This window comes from Entelurus aequoreus, linkage group LG19 (assembly GCF_033978785.1).
Source record: "Entelurus aequoreus isolate RoL-2023_Sb linkage group LG19, RoL_Eaeq_v1.1, whole genome shotgun sequence".
Classification (NCBI taxonomy): domain Eukaryota; kingdom Metazoa; phylum Chordata; class Actinopteri; order Syngnathiformes; family Syngnathidae; genus Entelurus; species Entelurus aequoreus.
This window is the reverse complement of record NC_084749.1, coordinates 30004855-30031161: the sequence shown is the minus strand read 5'-3', so window position 1 is coordinate 30031161 and position 26307 is coordinate 30004855. Positions and strand designations below refer to the sequence as shown.

At 39.3% G+C, this 26307-nt stretch overlaps 1 protein-coding gene across 1 annotated transcript; it reads right to left on the bottom strand.

The window, feature by feature from the left end:
• Positions 1–1743: 1743 nt before the first annotated feature.
• On the bottom strand, positions 1744–24777 carry pgm1 (phosphoglucomutase 1). Its single transcript, XM_062027554.1, has 11 exons — positions 24389–24777; positions 14259–14421; positions 14003–14146; positions 13739–13864; positions 10696–10886; positions 8728–8882; positions 8523–8638; positions 8285–8420; positions 5792–5975; positions 5494–5628; positions 1744–2256 (listed from the first exon to the last, which is right to left on the bottom strand). The coding sequence occupies exons 1-11, from the start codon at positions 24632–24634 to the stop codon at positions 2167–2169; spliced, it is 1686 nt and encodes a 561-aa protein (XP_061883538.1). The 5' UTR covers positions 24635–24777; the 3' UTR covers positions 1744–2166.
• Between the last annotated feature and the right edge of the window lie 1530 nt (positions 24778–26307).

Genomic DNA, 26307 nt, shown 5'->3' with positions numbered 1-26307 from the left:
TGGATAAACATGGCTTCTTTGCAAGACAGCTCTGATTCAAGTTCTAAATATGAGATTTATAATAATAATAATACCTGAGATTTATATAGCGCTTTTCTAAGTACCCAAAGTCGCTTTACATGTTAAAAACCCATCATTCATTCACACCTGGTGGTGGTAAGCTACTTTCGTAGCCACAGCTGCCCTGGGGTAGACTGACGGAAGCGGGGCTGCCAATTTGCGCCTACGGCCCCTCCGACCACCACCTATCATCCATTCAACATTCATTCACCGGTGTGAGTGGCACCGGGGGCAAGGGTGAAGTGCCCTGCCCAAGGACACAACGGCATGGTAAGAGGCGGGGAGGGAACCTGCAACCCTCAGGTTTCTGACACGGGCGCTCTACCCACTATGCCATGCCGCCCAAAGAAGAAGCAGAAAAAGGCCAATTAGCCCGATTAGAACTTCAACCATACCGTTTTGAGCCTGAAGCCGAGGCTGACCAGGCTGCACGTGGTGTAGCTGCAGATCTCTGTTCTCTTTCAGCATTTCCTCAAGCATCTTGAGGAAAACATCAGTGGAAGAGGACACAAAATAGAATACTAACGGCTTACCTTCTTTTTCCCCTTCTGTTTTTCCGCAGGTTCTGACTGAGTCTTTCTCCCCTTGATGTTGCTCCAGATTTTTGGGATTGCATTTGGCTTGAGTGTTCTACATCCTCCATCTACAAACCCTTCTTCGAAGTAAGAATCATTAAAAAGATCGCTGCAAATTTCACTTGGTCTGTCCCATTTTCCATCCATCCATTTCCTACCACTTGGAGTTTATCCCAGCTGCATTCGGGCGGAAGGCGGGGTACAGCCTGGACAAGTCGCCACCTCATCACAGGGCCAACACAGATAGACAGACAACATTCAAACTCACATTCACACACTAGGGCCAATTTAGTGTTGCAATCAACCTATCCCCAAGTGTAGGTCAATTTGACTGGAGAAGTCCATATTTTCCTCATTCTAAAGTGTATGCAGGCTGACTCCTTCTTTGGTTGTATTACTACAACTTGCAACAATGCAGCTGGCAGACATATTTGATAATTCCTTCAAATTCTGCGTGAAAATATCATAATTCGGGATGAATAGCTGCCAAAAATACACAATATGAAATCGCTTCCTGTCTTCTGTAGGTGACGTCAGCAGGCTGATGCAGGCCCACTACATTTTGTAGTTAAAAGTGGGCGTTTTAAAAAGTGTTGAAACCCATTCAAAAAGTAGCCTAAAATCACTATCATGTCTATTTTGGGGGAATAGTAATCATTTTTAGGTCCAGAACTATGAAATAAGTGCTAAAGTTGTCAGCATTAGAGGAGCCCTTTAATGTAGCTAACTAACTAACGACTGGAAACAGACCCCAGTGAATACATAACCTCCTAGCGGAGGGAACAATATATGTTATGTATTCATACATTTTTTCAAATGTTTTTGTTATTGTAGTTTAAACTGAGCAGCATCATGTCGTAAAATAAGGGACGCGTTCAGTTTTCGACTGACCTTTTGAAACAGATTGTTAACAAAAACTGATGTACTACTGCAGTAAAAGCTGAAATTAATAAATCAAAATGAGATCATTTCTTATTTATGGTACAGCTTTTGTATTAGATCTTATTAGATAGAGCAAGTGTACCCAGTTAAGTGGTTAGTTCATTTCTAAGTCGGGAAAATCATCTACAGAAGCATGATTAATAGAGACAAAACATGACTACAAATGTTATGACAGCATGTATTATTTTATTAATAGTGCATTATGCTTTCTTTTTTTTAAGTTACTTTCTTTAGGGTTTCATGGTTTCAGTTGGTTTGGAAGAACAAAGGATGAAGGTACCAGGTTTCAACAAGAAGGAAAAACAACAAAGAATGAAACAACCCCTACCTAAATTCTCTTATATACACTTTGCACTGTTGAAATGTTAGACGTTGAATTCAGTTGCTGTTTAGATGTCAAATAGCACAACGAGGCTTCCCTTTTAGTGAAAATTACACACACACTAACATACAATGGCAGTGTATGTCTATTCTCGGGTTCCTGTTCAGTTCCCTTTAGTAATAATTAAGGTAAATACAGCAGACTGATCTATGAGAGAAGAGGTGTTGTCGTTACCGAGAGTGGTTGCGAAACAGTGTGAAACCGGAATCATGTGATCACAGTGGGGCCAGTGCGTCCAGTCCGCTCATGCAGCTGCGAAATCTTCAAGGCGATGTCTACCAAAGGAGCCAGCATCACCTGCACAGAGCCACAAAACACACATACTAAATATGCAATGTCCCCTTTGGGTTACACAAACATAGAATCTCTTTCTACTTTTACGAGCACGACAACAAAATAAACCACTTGGGGGCCTAAGAAGGTTGCAAGTGTAAGCGCTTCGATAAAGAAGGTGAGAAACACTATTAGTTTCAAGAAATAAGTGGTCGCAAAGTCCAAAGATGGCGTCTGGTACGTTTCAGTTTTCTTCTGACCTATTACTTTACTAACAATTGGAAGTACTGCTGTATAGGGTTGTGTCATATAGACCAGTGATTTTCAACCAGTGTGCCGCGGCACATCGTCACGTGTGCCGTGGGAAATTATTTAATATCTCCTAATTCAGTGGTTCTCAACCTTTTTTCAGTGATGTACCCCCTATGAACATTTTTTTAATTCAAGTACCCCCTAATCAGAGCTAAGCATTTTTGGTTGAAAAAAAGAGATAAAGAAGTAAAATACAGCACTATGTCATCAGTTTCTGATTTATTAAATTGTATAGCAGTGCAAAATATTGCTCATTTGTAGTGGTCTTTCTTGAACTATTTGGAAAAAAAGATATAAAAATAACTAAAAACTTGTTGAAAAATAAACAAGTGATTCAATTATAAATAAAGATTTCTACACATGGAAGTAATCACCAACTTAAAGTGCCCTCTTTGGGGATTGTAATAGAGATCCATCTGGATTCATGAACTTAATTATAAACATTTCTTCACAAAAAAATAAATCTTTAACATCAATATTTATGGAACATGTCCACAAAAAATCTAGCTGTCAACACTGAATATTGCATTGTTGCATTTCTTTTCACAGTTCTTTTTGACAGACATTTTAGTGAGGGTCAAACCATCATGGCATGGGGGAAACTCTGGCTTTATGGTAATGAATGAAATAGCCTACTTGATTTGATGTTCAGTTTATGAACTTACATTCATATTTTGTTGAAGTATTATTCAATAAATATATTTATAAAGGATTTTTGAATTGTTGCTATTTTTAGAATACCGGTATTTAAAAAAAATCTCACGTACCCCTTGGCATACCTTCAAGTACCCCCAGGGGTACGCGTACCCCCATTTGAGAACCACTGTCCTAATTAACCGTTGTCGGGTGTCTGTGCTATAATAAAGTGCGGCAGATAATGTAATACTCTTCTATTTCAGTAGGTGGCAACAGAGGGCGATAAATACCTGTAAAGACAATCGAGTTAGCGCTGCGCGACACGTGACAGTGACAGTTTGGGATTGCAGCAAGAGGAGGCGAGCAAGTGACAGTGATGGAGAAGTTTTTGAGAAGGGAAAATGCAAATGCCAAACAAGGTCCTGGACAAAATTCGGACCCAGATGAAGGCCCTAGTACAGTGGTTCTTAACCTGGGTTGGATCGAACCCTAGGGGTTCGGTGATTCGGCCTCAGGGGTTCGGCGGACCCTCCGCCGCGGAGGTCAAGACACACCCGCCTCATCGTGTAAAAAAAAACTTCTCCCTATCGGCGTATTATGGATACCCCCCAAACAATGTTCCCTCTAATTTTCCATCTGATTTGCAGGTGTGTAATTTGTTGTGAGTTTATGCACTGTTGGTTTTGTTGTTTGAACAAGATGATGTTCATGCACGGTTCATTTTGTGCACCAGTAAAAAAAAAAACATAACTTTGTCTTGAATTTGAAAAAAAAAACACGTTTTGGGGGAGGCGCGGTTGGGAGAGCGGCCGTGCCAGCAACCTGAGGGTTCCTGGTTCGATCCCCACCTTGTACCAACCTCGTCACGTCCGTTGTGTCCTTGAGCAAGACACACCACCCTTGCTCCTGATGGGTCGTGGTTAGCGCCTTGCATGGCAGCTACCCGCCATCAGTGTGAATGTGTGTGTGAATGGGTGAATGTTGAAATAGTGTCAAAGCGCTTTGAGTACCTTGAAGGTAGAAAAGCGCTATAAAAGTATAATCCGTTTACCATTTATTTTTCACTAAAGAAGGGTTCGGTGAATGCGTATATGAAACTGGTGGGGTTTGGTATCCCCAACAAGGTTAAGAACCACTGCCCTAGTATGAGTGGTCGACAAAATAAAAAAGACAAGACGGTGAGATCGAGGCAATACAGCGAAAGCTATCTTTCATTTGGATTTACTTTCACCGGGGATGCAACAGCACCAACTCAGCAGTGCTTGTTGTGTGCACCCAATAGCGCCATGGTGCCAAACAAGCTTAAACGCCATCTCCAAACGAAACACCCTTCCGTTCAAAACAAGCCGATGGACTATTTTGTACGCTTACGTACAAACAATGAGAAACAGGCAAATTTTCTGAGAAAAACCACAAAGGTAAACGAGAGAGCCCTCAAAGCTAGCTACCTTGTTGCTGTACTCGTAGCTAAATCAAAAAAGTCCCACACTGTGGCAGAAACATTAATACTGCAAGCTTGTAAAGCCATTGTTAATTAGATGCTCAGGCCCAAGTTTCACACTAGGTGAGTATAAATACATTTAGAAACTATATTATTAACTATATGTATTATATACTGTGTTAGAGTGTCATTTTGGTTGGTGGTGTGCCGCGGCTCAAAACAGGTTGAAAATCACTGATATAGACGACATACAACATAAATTATATAAATTTAGCTGACGATAGAGCTTTTAATACTACTAATAATAGCATAATAATGCATGTTGATGACACATTCTAGAGAGAAGGCATGCTCAACGCAATGTAAAGTCCTCCCTAGCATCCTTCCACAGTCAAACTTTTATATCACTAATCCTTGCCTTCATGGCAGCAAATACAAGTTTTTCTTACAAGTATTATTATCACATGATTAGAGGACAAAGAATAGCTAAATATGCTACATTACACACCGTAGGAGGAAACAAAAAAACTAGCTAACCGCCAAGCTAGAGATTTTGAATGAAAACAAAGGTGGGCGGATAGATACAAATATCGACAATAACGACACCAAGTACACTATCAGTATATGGTCCATACTAAAATTATTAATTTGATATTTTGTACAATTAAAAAATTGTTTTGTGATTTTTTTATTGTTTACAAACTCAGGGAATAAGAGCAAATAGTAGTTTTGCTTTGGTTTAATCATTTTACACTATTGACTTTATTATTAAATTTGTATGTACAGTAGTAAAATTGAATAAGGATGTCGCATGATTAACCCTTAACCTGTCATTGTTTTATAAATAACAAATAATTACTGTAAGTTCTGACCTGAGGGTCCTGGTAAATCTTCTGGGGGTCCTTCTCATAGCTGTCTATGTAGAGCCTGACGGTCGCGCCGGCACTACCAGTGCCGCTGAGACGGAAAATGATCCTAGAACCGTCTGAGAAGATCATTCTGAGGCCCTGAGGGAATTTAAAAAAAGTAAAATACAAATATAAAATGGAAAACACCTTGAAGAATGATTAAAAAAAAATTAAAAAATTTGTGTCCGTGAGCACTTGTGTATTCTTGGGGTTAATGTCTATATTTTTAACAAGGTGATCTTAAACACGACAGATTCCTGACCTGGTTTTTGGAAACGCTTCCATCCACAGGATCAGTGTAGGAAAAGTTGTCTGTGATTGCCACCTCGTAGGCCTTAGCCCCCGATGAAAACTTCTTTCCCACAAAGGACGGCTCGAACATTGTCGTTTCCAGGTCCTTGATCATTTTGTTGGCAGCGTCTGAGTCGACCTCTTCATAGTCGTACCTGAATGAAGATTAATGTAAACTCAAGTACATATATTTGTTTTTGTCGTACTATATACAAAAACACATACAACTTCTCAACACTATTACATTTTTATGCTGCAGCTATCAGTATGACCACTAGAGGGAGTAGAGCAACACACTACAAAACAAGTGGCATGTCTTACTGAAAAGTAAAGTGAAGTGAATTATATTTATATAGCGCTTTTCTCTAGTGACTCAAAGCGCTTTACATAGTGAAACCCAATATCTAAGTTACAATTAAACCAGTGTGGCTGGCACTGGGAGCAGGTGGGTAAAGTGTCTTGCCTAAGGACACAACGGCAGTGACTAGAATGGCGGAAGTGGGGATCGAACCTGAAACCCTCGAGTTGCTGGCACGGCCGTTCTACCAAACGTGTGACGCCAAGCTTCTGGAAGGGGGTGTACCCAGCCTTCCACCTGGGTGCATTGGGATAGGCTCCAGCCTCCACTGCAACCCCGAATGGAAAATGGATGGATGGATGGATGAGTAGTTTAACATCCATCCATCCATTTTCTACTGCTTATTCCCTTCGGGGTTAACATTTAAAAGCAAAACCTGGGAGGATTGGTATGAAAATCTCTTATTTTAACACCATGTCACAGAAAAATGAAATGTGGTATTTAAATTGACATTTGTTTGATGAAAACATATGTGCTTTAGTGTATTTGGATTTTGTCATAATTACAACCACCCACTTTTTTAAAAATTACAAAAAAGAAAAAAACTGATGTTTTCGCTTTTTTAGTGAATTTACATGTTGTATTTGTTGTGTCTAATGTGAACAAAATAGAGTATTAGTGAGAAAATGCCCCTTTTTAAATGGAGGGAGTGCGCTTTATAGACCTAAAATCTAAATTTGAAAAATATAATTACAGCAAAATATAAAAAGCAATTAAAAACATATGGTTGGGTATCTTCTGACCTTTCACATTTGAACGATACGGTACAAAATTCCAGGTACTTTTGTGTGTGTTCATGTGTTAATGAATGTTAATGTGTTTAATAATACATTCTAAAAAAATTTATTTAACATTTACCAGTAAGCTAATAATGACAACTGTGCTGTCCGGTTGTTTAAACTGTATATTGTTTTCCTAAAACTCAGTCTCATTTGTTAGTATGCATTTATTTCAGTTTGTCCTAGATGTGTTGCCATAGTCAGGAAGTAGTCTTTAGTTGAATGTGCCGGTTTTGTCTTTTGTTAAACCCTAAAAAGTGTTTATACTTAAAATATTTCACTTATACGTGCATTTTAGTTTTGATTACCAAAGTTGGAGGTGTTGAAATCGCCATGTAAAATCACTAATGCTAATAAGTAGCATTATATGGCATATCCACTGTAAATTAGCATCGAGCTAGCACATTTTGAAAAGTGGAGCATTACTTTTAAGTGCTTTTTTATCAGGCATGCTGGCTCTTTTTAGCATTGACAGTTGCAACATTATCTACAGTGTAGGCAGTCCGCTACGAACACGCCTGTTTGCTTGCCAAGCGCCTGAGCCGGCGCCGAGTCTAACACCAGACATGATGTCATATGCAACAAAGCTGCTGAAATATGGGACTGGGACCTTTTTATTGTCATTCAAATTTGAACTTTACAGCACAGATAAGATCGTAATTTTGTTACATAAGCTCATCGTAGTGCAGGATAAAAAAGCAATAAGGTGCATATATAAATAAATAAATATATATAAATAATATATAAATATATATATATAAAATAAATAAATATATATAAATAAATAAATAGATTACTGTACAGATAAATATATTGCACTTTTTCTGTACGTGAATTGGCTGAACTTAGTCCATACCTATTAAAGTATCGATATCGGTAGTCATCCTTAAAAATACAACATATTCTACAGTACAATTTAGATTGGTACATTACAATCTGGCTTGTGTTTCTGCAATGTGGAGTATGAGGCAAACGGGTGATAGTTGCATACGTTGTGAAAATCTTGTGACAGCAAAGTAGAAAAATCATGATCAAAAAATTATGAAAAAGTAAGCAAACAATGGAGGAAATCTGGCATTTTATGTTGTTCTTAAAGTGTACCTGTTCATCATTTATAATGATGTATTTTTACTATCAATATTGAACCATTCTCCTAACAACCTTGGAGTAGACTGCAGTGTGTCTATTGCGACTCTTTAGGTAACAACTTCCTGGCGGCTCTACAGAAGAGGGACAAACTGTATTGGCAGTGGAATCAATGTTGTTCTGTACTAAACTGAATTGTACTGCTTGGTTAAAACAAGTGTCACATTTGCATCTACTGTACCTGGTGAAGAAGTTTCTCCCAAACTTTTGCCAGTGATCCTTCATGATGTCTTCTACGCTCTGTTTACGATTGGCTAAGATAGACAACCATGCAAGTACTGCCCACAAGCCGTCCTTCTCCCGGATATGATCAGAGCCTAGATGGTCAACAAGGACAGGGGAGGGAAGCTTTTAGGGTCAATTCAATGTTTTTACTTCCAGGTATCCTGTGGCAAAATGCATACTTTTTTTTTACCCACCAGTGCCAAAGCTCTCCTCTCCGCACAGTGACAGTTTTCCTGCATCCATCAAATTCCCAAAGAACTTCCAGCCTGTGGGTGTCTCGTATAGTGGCATCTTCAGGGCTTTAGCCACACTAGAACAAATACAACAACAAATGGACATAAATCTTGATGGTAGTTTGTTTTTTGTGAACTCAATTAGTAGTAATATAGTGAGTTTTACTTGTCAAGGGCCCCACTAGTGGGCATACTACGGGCCAGACCCTTCACACCGGTTTTCTGGAAGTATGGGATGCTTGTAATGTTGGCAGCAATAACAGCCACCGAGTCTGAAGGGTTCACAAAAAAGCCATGTTTGCCGAGCACCATGTTCCGGTCCTTGAAAAAAGGGTACAGACATGCAATGTTTAACAACTTTTGATAGTAAAAATTTATTTACAGTTATGTGCACCGCGCGTATGCCCTAGCCTGTGTTTTATCTACTGATTCTTTCAATTTTCGGTTATAGGCTCTGATTGGACAGCAGAGTGAGGCTCAGGAGATAAAGCCTGCAGGTTGAGGAGCCGGAAGCTCTCGCTCTCTTTCTCTGTCACTGTGAATGCTCGCCAGCCCAGCTGCTCGCCACACCCATCACTGTTTTGCCACGACTTGCTTTACTTGCGCAAACATCTGGTGCAATATACCAAGTGTTAAATAAAACTTTTTACTGAACAAGTAAGTCCGGAGCAAAAACCGTAACATAATTTGAGGCTCGTCCAAGAATTGAACCTGGGACCTTATGCAAAGAGAGCTTTAACAAACCCTTCTCTCTGTGGCAGCGTAGTACAGTCACACAGGCTCACTGGTAGTCAACATGTGGCCCTTCCTCATGACGGCACAGCCAAGGTGTATCCTATGTGTACCTGCTGCAGGAAACATGGCCACTGATTAACAATTGCTTTAAGAAGAAGAAGAGCCAAAAGTAGTTGCATATAAAAGGTAAGGTCCCAGTGACTATTTTACACGATAGCATACCGTAGTCTATTTTTTTTGTGATGTGTTGCCTTATTAATACCCTACTTGATTGGTTATATAATGCAATTTAAAGGGGCCCAATTATGTAAAACCAACTTTTCTTACTTATTGGTACCTGATTTTGTGTATTTGGGATCTGCATAAGTCCCGAAAATTTGAAATCAAACAATAGATATTTATAAAACAATCTTGCCTTCCTTCAAACTTCCTCCAAACAAGCCGTTTGGAATTTGCCGCTACACTGATTGTAATGCCAGCCAACATCTACATACTGTATATGGTAAAAATTTACCCAAGTCTTCCATTGTAGTCCATGGCTGTAGTCAATAAGCTCTCTCTTTTTTTATATCCTCTTGTTGTGGGGTAGATTAGCTCGTACATGCACATGCATCCTCCGCTATTGCCATTTCTAATACAGAGTACTGGTAGTGTCTAGTTCGAACGTATATCTGTCAGTAGACTCCATAACGAAGCGCTACAAAGTACAGCATGGATGACGGGGAGAAGACGCTGTCGAAATGGAGGCACGTAAATAAGAACACCCACAAAACGGCGCATCTTGAAGAGAGGGTCAGAAAGCAGCTTTGAAGATGGTCTGTACAACATAATCTATGCAACATTTTGACCAAAGAACCACCATTACATGTTATGTAGACCAAAAGGAAGGGTTTTAAATGTAGAAAAAAAAAAATCATAATACGACCCCTTTAAATTACCATGTACTCTCCTCAGCTTGAGTCATACCACCAGTTGCGATGGCTTTGTTTTCCATTTTTCCAAGATAGTTTTCGTGTTGAAGTATTTTCGCTGAAGCTTGACCCTGCACCTCTATTAGAGTTGTTGAGACATACATGTTTTTTTGACCTAGAGGAACTTTTTAAAAAGGAGGACATTTTCCCCACTGTGTTTCCCGTGTGCGCTATGACACCTACAGATTCTTTCCTCAGCTATCATGCAGTGCAGGAGCTGGTGAGCTTTGATAGTTCGCATTTGTTTCTTAGGCAGGAGTTGACGCATTAATTACACGTTCCTTCCTGGTGTATGATGGCTCTCTTTTTCCCACCATTCACCATCTATGGGTGAAGGTTTTACATGCAAATAATAATTTCCTCTTTCAGAACTGTTCTACAGTATTTAGGGTCTTATGTTCTAGCTATTAAGAAAAACATCAACTTACACCATCGCCATCGAAGGCGGCACCAAAATCATACTCTCCACTTTTCATGGAGTTCACCAGGTCGGCAGCGTAAGTCAGGTTTGGGTCAGGGTGGTGCCCGCCAAAGTCCTCCTTCGGGACACAGTTGGCTGCGGAGTTGGCGGGAGAACCGAGCTCCTCACACACGATCTTCTTCACATACGGACCAACCACTGAAAAATAGAGAGAGTGCCATTAGAAAAGGGGTGGCGTGGCGCGGATGGTAGAGTGGCCGTGCCAGCAACTTGAGGGTTCCAGGTTCAATTCCAGCTTCCGCCATCCTACTCACGGCCATTGTGTCCTTGGGCAAGACACTTCACCCTTGCTCTGGGTCATGGTTAGCGCCTTGCAAGGCAGCTTTTGCCATCAGTGTGTGAATGTATGTGTGAATGGGATGTATAAGGTAAAGTATCATTTCAGGTATAGTAAAACGCTATAAAAATACAGGCCATTTAACAAAAAACACAATCACAGAGCGAAAGACGATCAATCGAAAAATAATCAAAAATGACATTTAGAGCTTCAAGTCAACGTAAAAATGCTGTGCCATTTATTTGTACAAATAGACTGTCCCCAAAGAATACCCTACTTTGTGTAGCCAGGTGTCGCTAAGAGTGAAGGATGCCAGAACAGCAGCAGAAAAAATAAGTCATCACGTGACGCTGTCACAGCCAATCTGCCACAGCCAATCTGCCACACAGAGGCGTCACGGAGAAAAACACAAACTCAGAGTTGTCATTATAAAGCGAGCAGCTCATACCAAAAAGGAATTTGATGTCAGTTGCGTGGGCACACTTTGGCCTCGATAAAGATGACGTCAACCAAGAAGTAGTAAAGTGCAAAGACTTCGGAAAAATTTTAAAATAGTGTCTGTGTCCAAGGGTAACAAATCAAATATTTTCCAACATTTGGAGCAATGTTATGTTACCAAATATGAACAATGTACAATATATTGCCAAAAGTATTTGGCCACCCATCCAAATGATGAGAATCAGGTGCCCTAATAACTTGGCCCGGTGTATAAAATCAAGCACTTAGGCATGGAGACTGTTTCTACAAACATTTGTGAAAGAATGGGCCGCTCTCAGTGATTTCCAGCGTGGAACTGTCATAGGATGCCACCTGTGCAACAAATCCAGTCGTGATATTTCCTCGCTCCTAAATATTCCAAAGTCAACTTTATTATAAGAAAAGTGAAGAGTTTGGGAACAACAGCAAGTAAGCCACCAAGTGGTAGACCACGTAAACTGACAGAGAGGGGTCAGCGGATGCTGAAGCGCATAGTGCAAAGACTTTCTGCACAGTCAGTTGCTACAGAGCTCCAAACTTCATGTGACCTTCTAATTAGCCCACGTACAGTACGCAGAGAGCTTCATGGAATGGGTTTCTATGGCCGAGCAGCTGCACCTAAGTCATACATCACCAAGTCCAATGCAAAGCGTCGGATGCAGTGGTGTAAAGCACGTCGCCACTGGACTCTAGAGCAGTGGAGACACGTTCTCTGACAATCTGATGGACCAGTCTGGGTTTGGAGGTTGCCAGGAGAACGGTACATTTCGGACTGCATAATTCCTCCTCCACTTTGGTGGAGGAGGAATTATGGTGTGGGGTTGTTTTTCAGGAGTTGGGCTTGGCCCCTTAGTTCCAGTGAAAGGAACTTTGTATGCTCCAGGATACCAAAAAATTTTGGACAATTCCATGGGATGGCATTTCAAGTTCATATGTGAGTAAAGGCAGGTGGCCAAATACTTTTGGCAATATAGTGTATGTCACAAAAAAAGAGACAGATAACAACAAGTGACACCAATATGCAGATCTTCTAAACGTAATCATTTACAAATGCCACACACTATGGAAAGGATTGTGGGGAGAAATTAATGTTGTAGTTTTATTGTAAAAAATATTTTTTTAAAGGTAAAAGTAATTTTCTACACAACACAGTACAGTGGAACCTCGAGTCACGAACGCCTCTATTTGCATTCTTTTCGGTTTACAAAAGTTAAGATCGAGCCAAATATGCTTCGGTGTGCGACCCGTGTCTTGGTGTACGTTCGCTTCATTCATTTATTCATTTTGTGTGCCTCTGGAAGCTCTATGGGGGCTGCCATTCTCTGTGCATCAGTTGCTGACGTCTCTGCGCTCCTGACTTGTCTCCATTCATGATTATCCCCTGCTGGTTTCCCAATGGACTGGCCTTTCACATGAAGTCGGGAACCGGGGTGACCACTCCTTATGCATCAGTCGGTGACGTCGCTGCGCCTCGACGTGTCTACATGCAAGAGGATCCCCTGCTGGCTCTACTATATTCTACTACATTTAGAAACTTTGCCAGACTCAATCCCACCTATTTGACTGATTAACATTATCACATCATTTATTCAGAAAGTATAAATAAAGACAAATGAAGATAGAATATTAACTGACACAAAAAAACATTATGATTTGTACATTTTTAGAAGGCACTTTGTCTATATTACAACAAAAAAAAACAATCTGATGTTGTCTTTATTTTAGAATTATCATACCATGATTTTACCAGTTCGACACACTTGGGAATAGATTTTCCTCCACGTGACCCCTGAGCTAAAATTACTTTGATCCGTATCTAAATTGGCAGCACCGGAACATCTCTAATTAAAATTATTTTCACTGAAAGAATACAGTACACTTTTTTTTTTCTCCATGGAATTTTTTTTTTCCGCAAAACATTTTCATTCTAGCTGATGTTTTCAATTCCATTGAAATGTGAATTGAGAATGTTCATTTCAGTAACTTGTTTTAAAATTATAAAAATATTTTGAGAATAAACTAAACTGGAATATTTAACTGAAATCGAAGTAGAAGGTTCAATTAATTGTGATTTTATTTGATTTTTTACAAAATTGCCCGGCCTTAGCAAACACTAAAACCCACTTAAATAATGCTTTTAAATATATTGTGTGACAATAAAATGTACACTGGTCAACATCTGCTGAATCAAGAGCTGAATCAAAAAATTTAGATAAACATCTGCGCTGTGTTGTACCTCCATGCATTGCGTCCAGACGGATGTTAATGTGATTGGCTCCAGAGAGAAGCTCCTTTAGAGCAGGGAAGTCAAAGATACTCCTCAGCATTTCAGCGTACGCATCTTCCGATCCTACGACCTCCACTGTGACAAATCATGAGGGAAACATAAATTAAAGCTTTAAAGACATTTAGGACCATAATGCAGCTTAGAAGTTCACGGTCTCCTAACCCGTGTTTTTGGGGTCCACCGAGCCCCCCCCAACGGCACCCTTCAACATACCCGTAAAAGGCTTGAAGTTGTCCACATCAAAGGTCTGCTTGCCAATCTTTGATACGTCCACTTTGAGCTCGGGGCAGATGTGATACTCCTGTAGCCCTTTGCTGATCTCATATATTTTGTTTGTAATGCCTTCTGGAGCAGGTCCTAAAGACAGTGTAGCAGTTTAGCAGAGTCTTTTACAGTAAAAGGGAACATTTGCACAACATAATGTGTGCTCAGCCAGCGGAAGTCCCAGTGCTGCGAGCGCTTTATTCACCTCCACTGGCGATGTTGTACTTGATGCCAAAGTCCCCATTGGGACCACCTGGGTTGTGGCTGGCTGTGAGGATGATCCCGCCCACTGCCTTTATCTTGCGGATCACACAGGACACAGCTGGGGTGGACATGATGCCATTGTGGCCAATCACCAGGTGACCGATCTGTAGGAGGAGTCACACCAGAATACCACGAAAACATTTAATTTAAAACATATAAATAAAATTGGTGTTTTTAAAAATGAAAAAAAAAAAAAAATTTGATGAAGTAATCTACTTAATCATTGATTATAAACATAAGTAATAGTCATTTACTGCAAATACATGGGTTTTATGCTGCCAATTCCAATCATCCATGAGTAAGATCGGCCGATACAAAGACAGATCACATAAGGTTGCGTGTCTGCTTGATTGATGGGAAAGTAGGGTTGCTAATAGGGGTGTGGGAAAAAAATCGTTTCGAATTCGAATCGCGATACTCACGTTGTGTGATTCAGAATCGATTCTCATTTTTAAAAAATCGATTTTTAATTGTTTTATTTATTTATTAAATTTGTTTTCTTTTTTTTAATTAATCAATCCAACAAAACAATACACAGCAATACCATAACAATGCAATCCAATTCCAAAACTAAACCCGACCCAGCAACACTCAGAACTGCAATAAACAGAGCAATTGAGAGGAGACACAAACACGACACAGAACAAACCAAAAGTAGTGAAACAAAAAATAATATTATCAACAACAGTATCAATATTAGTTACAATTTCAACATAGCAGTGATTAAAAATCCCTCATTGGATTAATTAATAACCATCTGTGCGCCTAAATAAAAAAATAAACAATAGTGTCACAGTGGCTTACACTTGCATCGCATCTCATAAGCTTGACAACACACTGTGTCCAATATTTTCACAAAGACAAAATAAGTCATATTTTTGGTTCATTTAATAGTTAAAACAAATTTACATTATTGCAATCAGTTGGTAAAACATTGTCCTTTACAATTATTAAAGCTTTTTACAAAAATCTACTACTCTGCTTGCATGTCAGCAGACTGGGGTAGATCCGGCTGAAATCCTATGTATTAAATGAATAGAGAATCGTTTTGAATCGGGAAAATATCGTTTTTGAATCGAGAATCGCGTTGAATCGAAAAAACAAAACAAAAACGATTTTGAATCGAATCGTGACCCCAAGAATCGATAATGAATCGAATCGTGGGACACCCAAAGATTCGCAGCCCTAGTTGCTAACCGTCCCTTGAAAAACGGAACCGTCCCGTATTTAGAAACAAAAGTACGAGTCCCGTATTGAGCTGTCTAGAGACAGACTTTGTACCTTATTTTGAATAAGTGGCTAACATAGCTGATTATTTGACATGCATGTTCCTGGGTTGGTGTGCCCTATAAAGTTAGAGACAAAAGTAAATTGTAGCGTTACATGCCAGTGTCGCTACAGTAGCCAACACGCACCTTGTCAGGAAAGCAGATGATTAAAGTAAGTGTATAAAACAGGGGTAGTGAACCTATGGCTCTCAAGCCAGATGTGGCTCTTTTAATGACTGCATACAGCTCTCAGATAAATCTTAGCTGTCATTGCTTAACACGATAAGTAATGAATAATTCCGTTGGTAATCAGTGTTAAAAATAACATTGAAAATATAAAACATTCTCTTGCATTTTAATCCATCTATCCGTTTTCTACCGCACCTGTTCAAGAAGTTGCATTAATGGTAAGAAGGATTTTATTTATTATTGGTTAGTTTCAGAATAACAATGTTACTAAAAAGAATAAGAGACGTATTACACTCTAAAAATGTTGGTCTTACTTAAAAATGCACGCATTTAGTTGTATTTGATAACTCAATGACAACAACCTTCTTCTTTGTTCAAATCATCCGCAGGTATTTCCAAAGCTGCATCTCTAGCTCTCCCCGTCAGTGATAGAGCAACAGCTAAGGCTCGTTTCTCCTCATCCAGGTCGGTAACACGTATCCACATTTCAACTTCATTTTTCCAGCTCTCATATGACTTATTTTCTTCTAACGCAGGAGGGACTCTGTAGTTAGCGTTGTTAACCATCCTCTGCTACCATTGATAACTCAATGACGAAAACCTTCTTCTTTGTTCAAATCAGCCGCAGGTATTTCCAGAGCTGTATCTCTAGCTCTCCCAGTCAGTGATAGAGCAACAGCTAAGGCTTGTTTCTCCTTATCTAGGTCGGTAACACGTATCCACAGTATTCAGTGTTAATATCATATGGCTCTCACGGAAATACATTTTAAAATTTTTGGCTTTCATGGCTCTCTCAGCCAAGAAGATTCCCGACCCCTGGTATAAGTTAAAATACAAGCATTCTTCTATCTTTGTTTGCAACAAGTGCAATATTTATGCGAGCGTCTTTGTTTTGTCACTCAGTTGGTCCGAGGTCGAGCACGCGTTATTGTTCAATGAGGACATTACACATCCAGTTTGTACCCTTCGGTAGGCAAAGAGAGGTATGTGGTTTAAACTATTAGTGGCGTGTCATTTATTCCACTTTAATGAGCTACGAGTGTGTGTGTTATGCTTTTATTTAATGACAAACTACACAATATAGCATAAAGACATTAGCCACCCCGAGTGGAGAATCCTTCAACAATAAAGCACAATTGAAATGTTGCCAGTCAACACTATAACATAAATATCTCACCTTTCTTTTGTCAGAGTAGTAAACCTGCTCTATATAAAATTGCACACTGAATCTATTCTGTTTTAAGTTAAGCAGGACAGACTTCTGTTAACAAATGTGTTTGTATTCTGTTAAGTTAAGCAGGAAATATTTATATTTCCGACAAAAAACATTATTCTGTTAATTGAGCTATTTTCACTATACAAATATTATTAAACAGTTTGTTTCCAATGTATTCGTATTAATCCAAAACATGTGCATCCAGTAAAATTCTGGTTGGATTCAAATAGTATACAAATATATGTGTAAATTGTCAGTCATATAATCCACAAAGGTTGAATGGAAGCAACTCTGAAGCATCTAAAGCAAGAAGAGTCCAGTTGCCTCCAATCAACCATTGTGGATAGTAGAAGACTCCATCCATCCTATTTCTACCGCTTGTCCCTTTCAGGGTCACGGGGGGCGCTGGAGCCTATCGCAGCTGCATTTGGGCGGAAGGCGGGGTACACCCTGGACAAGTCGCCACCTCATCGCAGGGCCAACACAGATAGACAGACAACATTCACACACTAGGGCCAATTTAGTGTTGCCAATCAACCTATTCCCAGGTGCATGTCTTGGGAAGTGGGAGGAAGCCGGAGTACCTGGAGGGAACCCATGCAGTCACGGGGAGAACATGCAAACTCCACACAGAAAGATCCCAAAGACTTCTTTCACACAAATTTTTTAAAAAAGGCCAAAAAAATTAGGCCGACCAGCCCTGAAAGGTGACTCATTCTGTTTTCCGGGAGTTGTCAACCCTATGGGGAAGGGATCTGTGGTTCCCAACGCTACATCACGGATCACGTGACTGGCTTCCTCATTAACCCTCAAAGTGGCTCGGGAATCTCTGTGAGATTGGTGCTATTTTAAACATGTTTATTTATTCGCAAACTTTGGCAGTCTTTTGGTGTCATAAATCAGATATACAGTATATGATAATAGTGTCAATATGGGGGCAACTTGTTTTTCCCCTCTAGTGGTACTTTAAATACTTTATTTAATTGATATTGTTACACCGCCATCCTGTTTTTTTCTGATTATAATTGCAATAAAAATGTACAATAACAATACAATAACAATTTCAAGTATCAATATCAGCATTGGTATGGCCAATACTGCCCCTTTAACTACTTGATATTGGCTCGATACCCACGTTTGTAGTATCGCCCAAAACTAATGTAAAGTAGCCAAACAACAAAATAAAAGCATTTAGTATATTTTAACAGAAGTGTAGATAGAACCATGAACAGAAAGTAACCAACTATTAACAGTAAATGAGCAAGTAGATTAATAAAAGTTTTGAAAAAATTATGCAACCGGAAATTACGTAATAAATTCAGCCACATTTTTTGTAATCCGTTTTGAAACGCTTCTATTAATATTTATATACCAAAGGCTGCAATTTTTATCGTGATATAGATTTTAGACCATAACGCCCATCCCTCCAATCACATGTATTAACTATAATTATTTCAATGTATTTATGGTGAGTGGTTTTGACAGTTTTACAATATGAAAACAATATTTAAACTACTTCATTTTCTTTTATTACATAAAGTTGTACATGCAAAACAAAGTCAATAATACACAATATAGTCACTAGACACTTATTACTCTACTTTTTATTTCATTGTCTATATTAACTTTCTTTCTGCGATAACGTGGTTTCATCTACACTTCTTAAGGCTGTACTAAGCACTTATCTCTTGGTGTTGTTTAGTTTAGATATTAGCATCCCTGCTCCTGGATTAAGTTTTAACATGTTTAGCCTCACGTGATAATGATACTGAAATATACTAAGAGTTTATTTGCCGCAATAGAGGTGATTATTATTATCTTAGGGGAGTGTCTCCACACTGTGTATGGCGAAACATAATTAGCTGCCAGTTGCTTGTCAGTCCGGGGACTAAAAATAGAGTCAGCCAGAGATGAGCAATGTTTGTGATCGGCATTAAAAGGCTTAAATTGGCAACGGCAATCACATACTTTTTCAAAAAAATCGACCAATCAAAGTGGTTGATCTGCACAATCTGATGACATGCAATACAAGCATTGTACTAAAAAATGTCACAAAAAAATGTTTTTAAGCCATCATGGGGCTGTTATTTTAATTCTATATTTTTTATACAGTTTATAGTAGAGTAGTTTTTAACTTTACAACATCATACTGAGAGCTTGATGAGGTAACCAAAATATTCAAAACACAAATAGGTCTCCACCACTGCAAACTTCAACCAGAGCACTCAAACAGTGGGGCGGGCCCCCCTGGGGGACATACGATGCAAAGTCGGGGGGGCGCATAACCTCGGGGAACATTCTTTTTTTGCTGTACCAGAATATGATGAGAGTATGTCGCACTTGGCTTCGCTGTAACCACGGTGGGGGACGAGGAAAGACTAGCGTTTTGTTTCCTTTATTTTTGATAAGCTTACAATGTTATGCAGAGGTATTGTCATAACAAATTTATCGACAAAATATACTATTTTTAGTCATGGTGGAGAGTGGGGCTCGTGAAATATTTTCTTCTTCCTAGGGGGGGCCTAACAGAAAATATTTGAGAAGCACTGAACCAGAGTAACACGTCTGGTGATGTACCTAAAGAAGTGTGTGTGCAGTGGTGGACGCTCTTAGCGTGTGTAAATCTATGCAATTTCTCTACTCACTTATTTCTAAATCACCAGTTTCAAAAGTGGGCTTGCAATATTCATTTGTGCAACTTCGCCCACTTATTATCACATACTAATTTACTGCTAATGCTGCTCTCTCACCTTCCTCTATGACAAACAGCAGTCAGCACACCCTAAGGCAGTACATACTGTATTTTTGCTGGGGACTTTACAAAAGCTTGCTTAAAGTATAAATTATCCAAATTAATACAATACTGTGTATACAATGTTCTACTTGTGTGTACTCCAACAATAAGCAGGCTTATACAACTATTCCTCCATGCAGGATTGGTTCACCTGCACCTGGATTGTTTTGACGCTTTTAAAAAAGTTGTCTAATACTGTATGTTTGCATTTTACCTATTTTATTTTATTTTTTTATTTTTAAGCACCTTAAACATGCTGCTGCACACTAAATTGTGTGTGATTGTGAGTGTGAACGTTGTCTGTTTTGTGCATTTTCTCCGACTTAACTTTCGCCTGCCCCACTAAACACACCAAAAAGCTTGTTTATAGATGTACAATAAAAATCATGATAGGAAGTTGCCATTCGTTATATATTCGTTATAACTTTGTGACATGATACAATGCACTTCGATGAACATATCAAATATAAATGTGACAGATTGTAGCCAAAGGCTGATTTCCATCTGCATCTCATTGAAAAGAAACAAGCCCAGGGCTCCCACTAATTCAGCGTTACAGGGAGTTGTATTTTTCATGCACTTATTTTTGCTGTATTTAACTGACACAAGTGGGAAGCCGGTCCTTGAAAATAAGGCCTACATTAAACCCGTCCGTGGTGCAAAAAAGGTTATTATTCACTTTTTTTGGGGCATAGCCATCTTGTTAAGTTACAATGAGAACAACTGCAACTATAGACATATAAATTACACAGCTAAATTGATAAATATATATTAACGACTATTTACCTTAGAGATTGTTTATTGGAGGATCCAAGCAACCCAAATTGTAGGGTTCTATATTATTTGGTGGCATCTCTCAAGTTGCAGCACACAACAGAGGAACGTGACTGAAGGCACGTCCTGCACTACGCCCCCTGCTGGCCAACAAATGTCCACGCACCCTGGCTCAGGTATGTCTCCAAAAAAGCTTTTTGTAACCACCCTCAACTTGTTTTTACTTGCTCGTAAAACATTACAAAAAACAAGCAGACTGGCCTTGTTGAGGAACGCATACCAAAACGTATTGATAGTCTGGCATGTAAATAAATTATCTTTCAATTTGGAAAAGACTAAATGTATGGTATTCAGTAATAAAAGAAAGGTAGAAGTTAGTTTATCCATAAACAAGGTCGAAATTGAGAAGATGTCTGACATCAGATTTGTTGGGGTCATCCTAGATGAAAAGTTGACATGGAAAGCTCATATATTGCATGTGAAAAATAAGGTATCTAAAAGCTTATTTATTTTGAAAAAGGTTAAATACAGTTATAATGTTCAATCATTCTACCTTATTTAATTTATTGTGCAGAAATATGGGGAAACACATATCACAGCAACATAATGCCTTTGTTTCTTTTACAGAAAAGAGCAATTCGTATTATTTTTAAAGTAGGATATAGAGACCACACAAATCCACTCTTCATTAAGTCAGGATTATTAAAACTAAAAGACATTGTAGAATTGCATACTCTGTCAAAGATGTTCAAAGCTGGAAATAAAGTTCTTCCGAAGAACTTACAAAAGTTATTCGTGTTCGCGTCTGAAGATGAGAATCACAGAAGGCCGTATGACTTTAAACATCAAAGAGCGCGAACAAATTTGAAACAAATGTGCTTGTCTGTCACAGGCAGAACATGCAAACTCTGTGACTGTGTGGGTTCCCTCCAGGTACTCCGGCTTCCTCCCACCTCCAAAGACATGCACCTGGGGATAGGTTGATTGGCAACACTAAATTGGCCCTAGTGTGTGAATGCGAGTGTGAATGTTGTCTGTCTATCTGTATTGGCCCTGCGATGAGGTGGCGACTTATCCAGGGTGTACCCCGCCTTCCGCCCATGTGCAGCTGAGATAGGCTCCAGCAACCCCCGCGACCCCGAACGGGACAAGCGGTATAAAATGGATGGGTGGATGGATGGGTGCTTGTCTGTTGCTGGTGTGCAAGCATGGAATTCTCTAAAGAAAGACTTAAAAAGTTGCAAGAATATTTTTGAATTTAAAAAGAGTTACAGAAAGAGACAACTGGCATTATATCAAACTGATTTTTGATTTTGATTGGACGTGTCCTTGTGAAAATGCTTAAACGAAAATTAAAAAGTATGATGGAGTTCGGGTGTTGGTGGCGGGAACAGTGATAAAGTCATCTAAAATAATTTGTCTTAAAAAAGGGGGCAGATAAATATAAGAATATTATTCTTCCATCTGATCATCACTAAGGACAGCACACACCCTGGCTTCCACCTGTTCAACCTGCTACCATGGGGCAGGCGCTACAGGTGCATCAGAGCCAGAACAAACAGGCTCAGAGACAGCTTCTTTCCCAGAGCTGTCACCATCTTGAACTCTAACATATAATAAATAATTCACCCCTATCCTACCCTAATACCCCACTGTGCAATATTACCCTTCGAGTGCAATACATCCGACACTGATTGTTATCACTCCGGTACTCTTGTCTTGTTCTGTATATTGTACAGTATTTTGTATATTGTAGAGCAGGGTTGTCAAACTCAAATACAGAGTGGGCCAAAATTTAAAACTGAACAAAGCCGCGGGCCAAGGTTGAACAAATTAATCTTTTAATAGGGACCAAAACAAGTTTTGCATTGAATATTGAACAAGAAAGGCATATATAACTTTATAGTGACATGCAAAACCCAGTTTCAAATAATAATAATTGAAAAATATCAACGGCATATCAAATACAATTTAAATAAAAATTGAATGCCTCTTTTCTATTTGCAGCCTTCAGAGGTAAATATCAACATGAACTTTTTCCACAGGCTAATAAATTTGAAAATAAAATAACAATGAATAAACCAACCAATCAGGACTTTAAACTGCTCAGTTTGCAACACTGATCTAATCTGATGTGCCCAAGCCAGATACCTGCCATCTTTTCTTGGATGCTAGTTCATTAACGTCGGGGCTCAGGCTTTGAGCTGAGGCAACCTTCATTATCGAACAAAGGTGTTCATCAGTCATTATATCTCGTAGCCCACCTGGACCACAGTCTTGGGGGAGTGCCTTAAAGACACTGCCTTTAATGTCCGCTATGAGCTGTCGTCACGTCCGCTTTTCATCCATTCTAACAACGTGCCGGCCCAGTCACAAGATATGTGCGGCTTCTGTATGAACACACACGGTAATGCAACGCATACTTGTTCAACAGCGATACAGGTCACACTGAGGGTGCCCGTATAAACAACTTTAACAATGTTAGAAATATACGCCACACTGTGAATCCACACCAAACAAGAATGACAAACACATTTCGGGAGAACATCCGCACCGTAACACAACATAAACACAACAGAACAAATACCCAGAACCCTTTGCAGCACTAACTCTTCCGGGACGCTACAATATACACCCCCTCTACCACCAAACCCCCCCCCCCCACCTTGTAGCTCCCGGAAGAGTTAGTGCTGCAAGGGGTTCTAGGTATTTGTTCTGTTGTGTTTATGTTGTGGTACGGTGCGGATGTTCTCCCGAAATGTGTTTGTCATTCTTGTTTGGTGTAGGTTCACAGTGTGGTGTATATTTCTAACAAATCTTAAAGTTGTTTATGCGGCAACCCTCAGTGTAAATTGTATCGCTGTTGATCAAGTATGCATTGCATTCACTTTGGTGTGCGTGCAGAAGCGGCACATATTATGTGACTGGGCCAGCACACGTTGGACTGGATGAAAAGCGGATGTGACGATTTTCGGGACAGGCACTGAAATCTGGTACTCTCCCGCGAGGGTTGGCAAGTATGGGAATTAGCGGTGAATGCTGTGTTACCGCGGCACCGCCGCTTAATATGATCGGCGGGCCAGCTCTAGTGTTAATTTGATATCGCCTCAAGGGCCAAGTGAAATTACACGTCGGGCCAAATTTTGCCTGCGGGCCAGAGTTTGACACCCTTGTTGTACAGGATTGCTTATTATTTTTATTGGATAGTAGTCTATTTATTTCAATTCTTAATTTGATCTTTATTACTTCTTGTGTAATTTATTTTTATCCCATATTTGTTCCCACTACCGCACCTTAAATTGGAGTCCTTAATCTCGTTATATGCAAATATAATGACAATAAAGTCCCTTCTATTATATTATATCATGGAAATGTATAAGAAACAAAAAAACAATGAAAGCGTGAACTGTACGTGGCTTGTATATATGCATTTTCATGAAAGGAATAAACAGAAATGATGATGATAAATGTGTAAAGGTCAAAGGTCCAGCGGTGTAACGCGAGGTCACCAGAGGACATTAAGGCTGCAATGGCCACCTTTGAGCAAACTTCCATCCATTTCTAGAACTATTCACATTCACACAGAGGCCCCTTAAATTATTAATGTAATAGGTTATTAAAGGTTTTTAGCGAATTAGTATAGGTGACTTACGAGTATTAATACTGAATTGACATGGGATACCTGCAACATCCGGGTTCTGCGCAATGACACGTGAAATACTTAATTCAAAAGGCGCGCTAAATGAGTGCTAGCTAAGATTGATAGCCGGAAGCTAACATTAGCTTATCCAAAAGGGGGGAACTAAAGTGCGGTGGTTTTCCATACTGACCCCATTGGCGGCGGCGATTTGAACAATGAGCTGAATGGCGTCGCTCATGAAGAACCTGCCGTCACCTCCCACCACCAGAGAGGCTGCCTGGCGCTCGGCAGGCGGGATGACGGAGATTGTGCTCTGGATGAAGTTCTCCGTGTAGTGCTGGTTCTGCTGGAACACGGTAACCCTCTTCCTCAGGCCACTTGTGCCGGGCTTCTGGTCCGTGTAAGCCTTGGTCTTCACCGTCGTTACTTTCACCATTTTTGACAAGTCACCCCCCAAAATAGCACGACAGTAATATCCTGTGTTTATCCGCGGCGTGGACGGGTCTGCAGTGCAGTGAGCAGGGCTGCCAGCCGAGGACTAGATTGGACGACGACGCCCCCCTCGCAGACCCACCTCCTCGGTTTAAAGGGCACGTTAAAGCCTGCTCTGCACCGCGCAATTCATACTCCCACATTTGTCATGTTCAGGCAGGCTTTTAATAATAATGATTTGTTTTTATAAACAGAATTACATGTCAAAAATACCATACTCACCCTGATACAAGACGACACTCGTTAATTTCCAGTTTAATTATATTTCTGTTGATTCTGCATCATATGCACTATGGTTTCACGATTATGCGATTAATAATTTCACGACATAAAATTATAAAAACACAGGATTTGATTCAAACCCTTTATTTATTAAATACAAAATACTGAAATTCCACGACATAGTGCATTTGCAAACAGCTTAAGTTATTCACAAAGCAAACTATAACCTGCTACCCAAGAATGTACAACGATTCTTCGCAACAAAAGAGGAATATAATCTTAGAGAAAAATCTAATTTAAAACATTTGCGTGCACGTCAGTATATCAGTATGTGGAATTAAATTATAGAATGGATTAAGCAAAGAAATCAAACAAAGCATCAATATGATTCAGTTTAAGAGACTGTTCAAACTACAAGTGTTCATAAAGTACACAGAACAATAATTATGAACATTTGGAACCCTTTTGTTATTGAGACAAAGATTATTTATGTGTTCAATATTTGTTTGCTTACTATGGTATATTATTTATTTGTTCACTGTTCTGTTACAGAGAACAAGGAAATTGGATAAAATTGCTATGGTATGAAAAGGGGTAGGATTAAATAAGCTCTGCTTCTTCCTACTCCTTTTCGGACATGCTGCAAAGAAACAACTGGAATTGTGTGATGCATTACATTGTATCGTGCGCATGTTCGAAATAAAATGAAACTGAACTGAACTGCTACTCAAGAATATACAACAATTCTTCTCAACAAAAGAGGATAAATATAATCTTAGAGAACATTTTTATTTAAAACATTTGTACGCACGTACAACACTTAAGACCTTCAGTATATCAGTATGTGGAATTAAATTATGGAATCCGAGAAATCAAACAATGCACAATGTTTACAAAGTACAAAGAAGAAGAACCATGATAAACATTCTGAATTTCTCATCCATCCATTCATTTTCAAGATAATCTTACTTATCTCACCATATGAAATATAACTTACTTCACCAATTATTATTTATTTATTTTTATTGTTATTACTTATGGAGTATATTGTGAATAAATTGAGAACAGTAAGTGAACAAAAAATGTAGCAACTGCTATGTAAAGAAAAAGGGGTAGGACTAAATAAGCTCTGCTTCTTCCTACTCCTTTTCGAACATGTTGAATAGAGAAACTGGAAATTGTGATGTATCATGTTGTATGCATGCATGTTCCAAATAAACTCAAACTCAACATGTTTTCCTTAGAGCAGTGGTTTTCAAACGTTTCCCCCCCCAAGTACCACCTCAGAAAACACTTGGCTCTCCAAGTACCACCATAATTGACATTAAAATGCAGTAGCGTAATAGGCCTAAGTATTCATTAAAAACAAGGCAGATGATTTATTTAATATGTAAA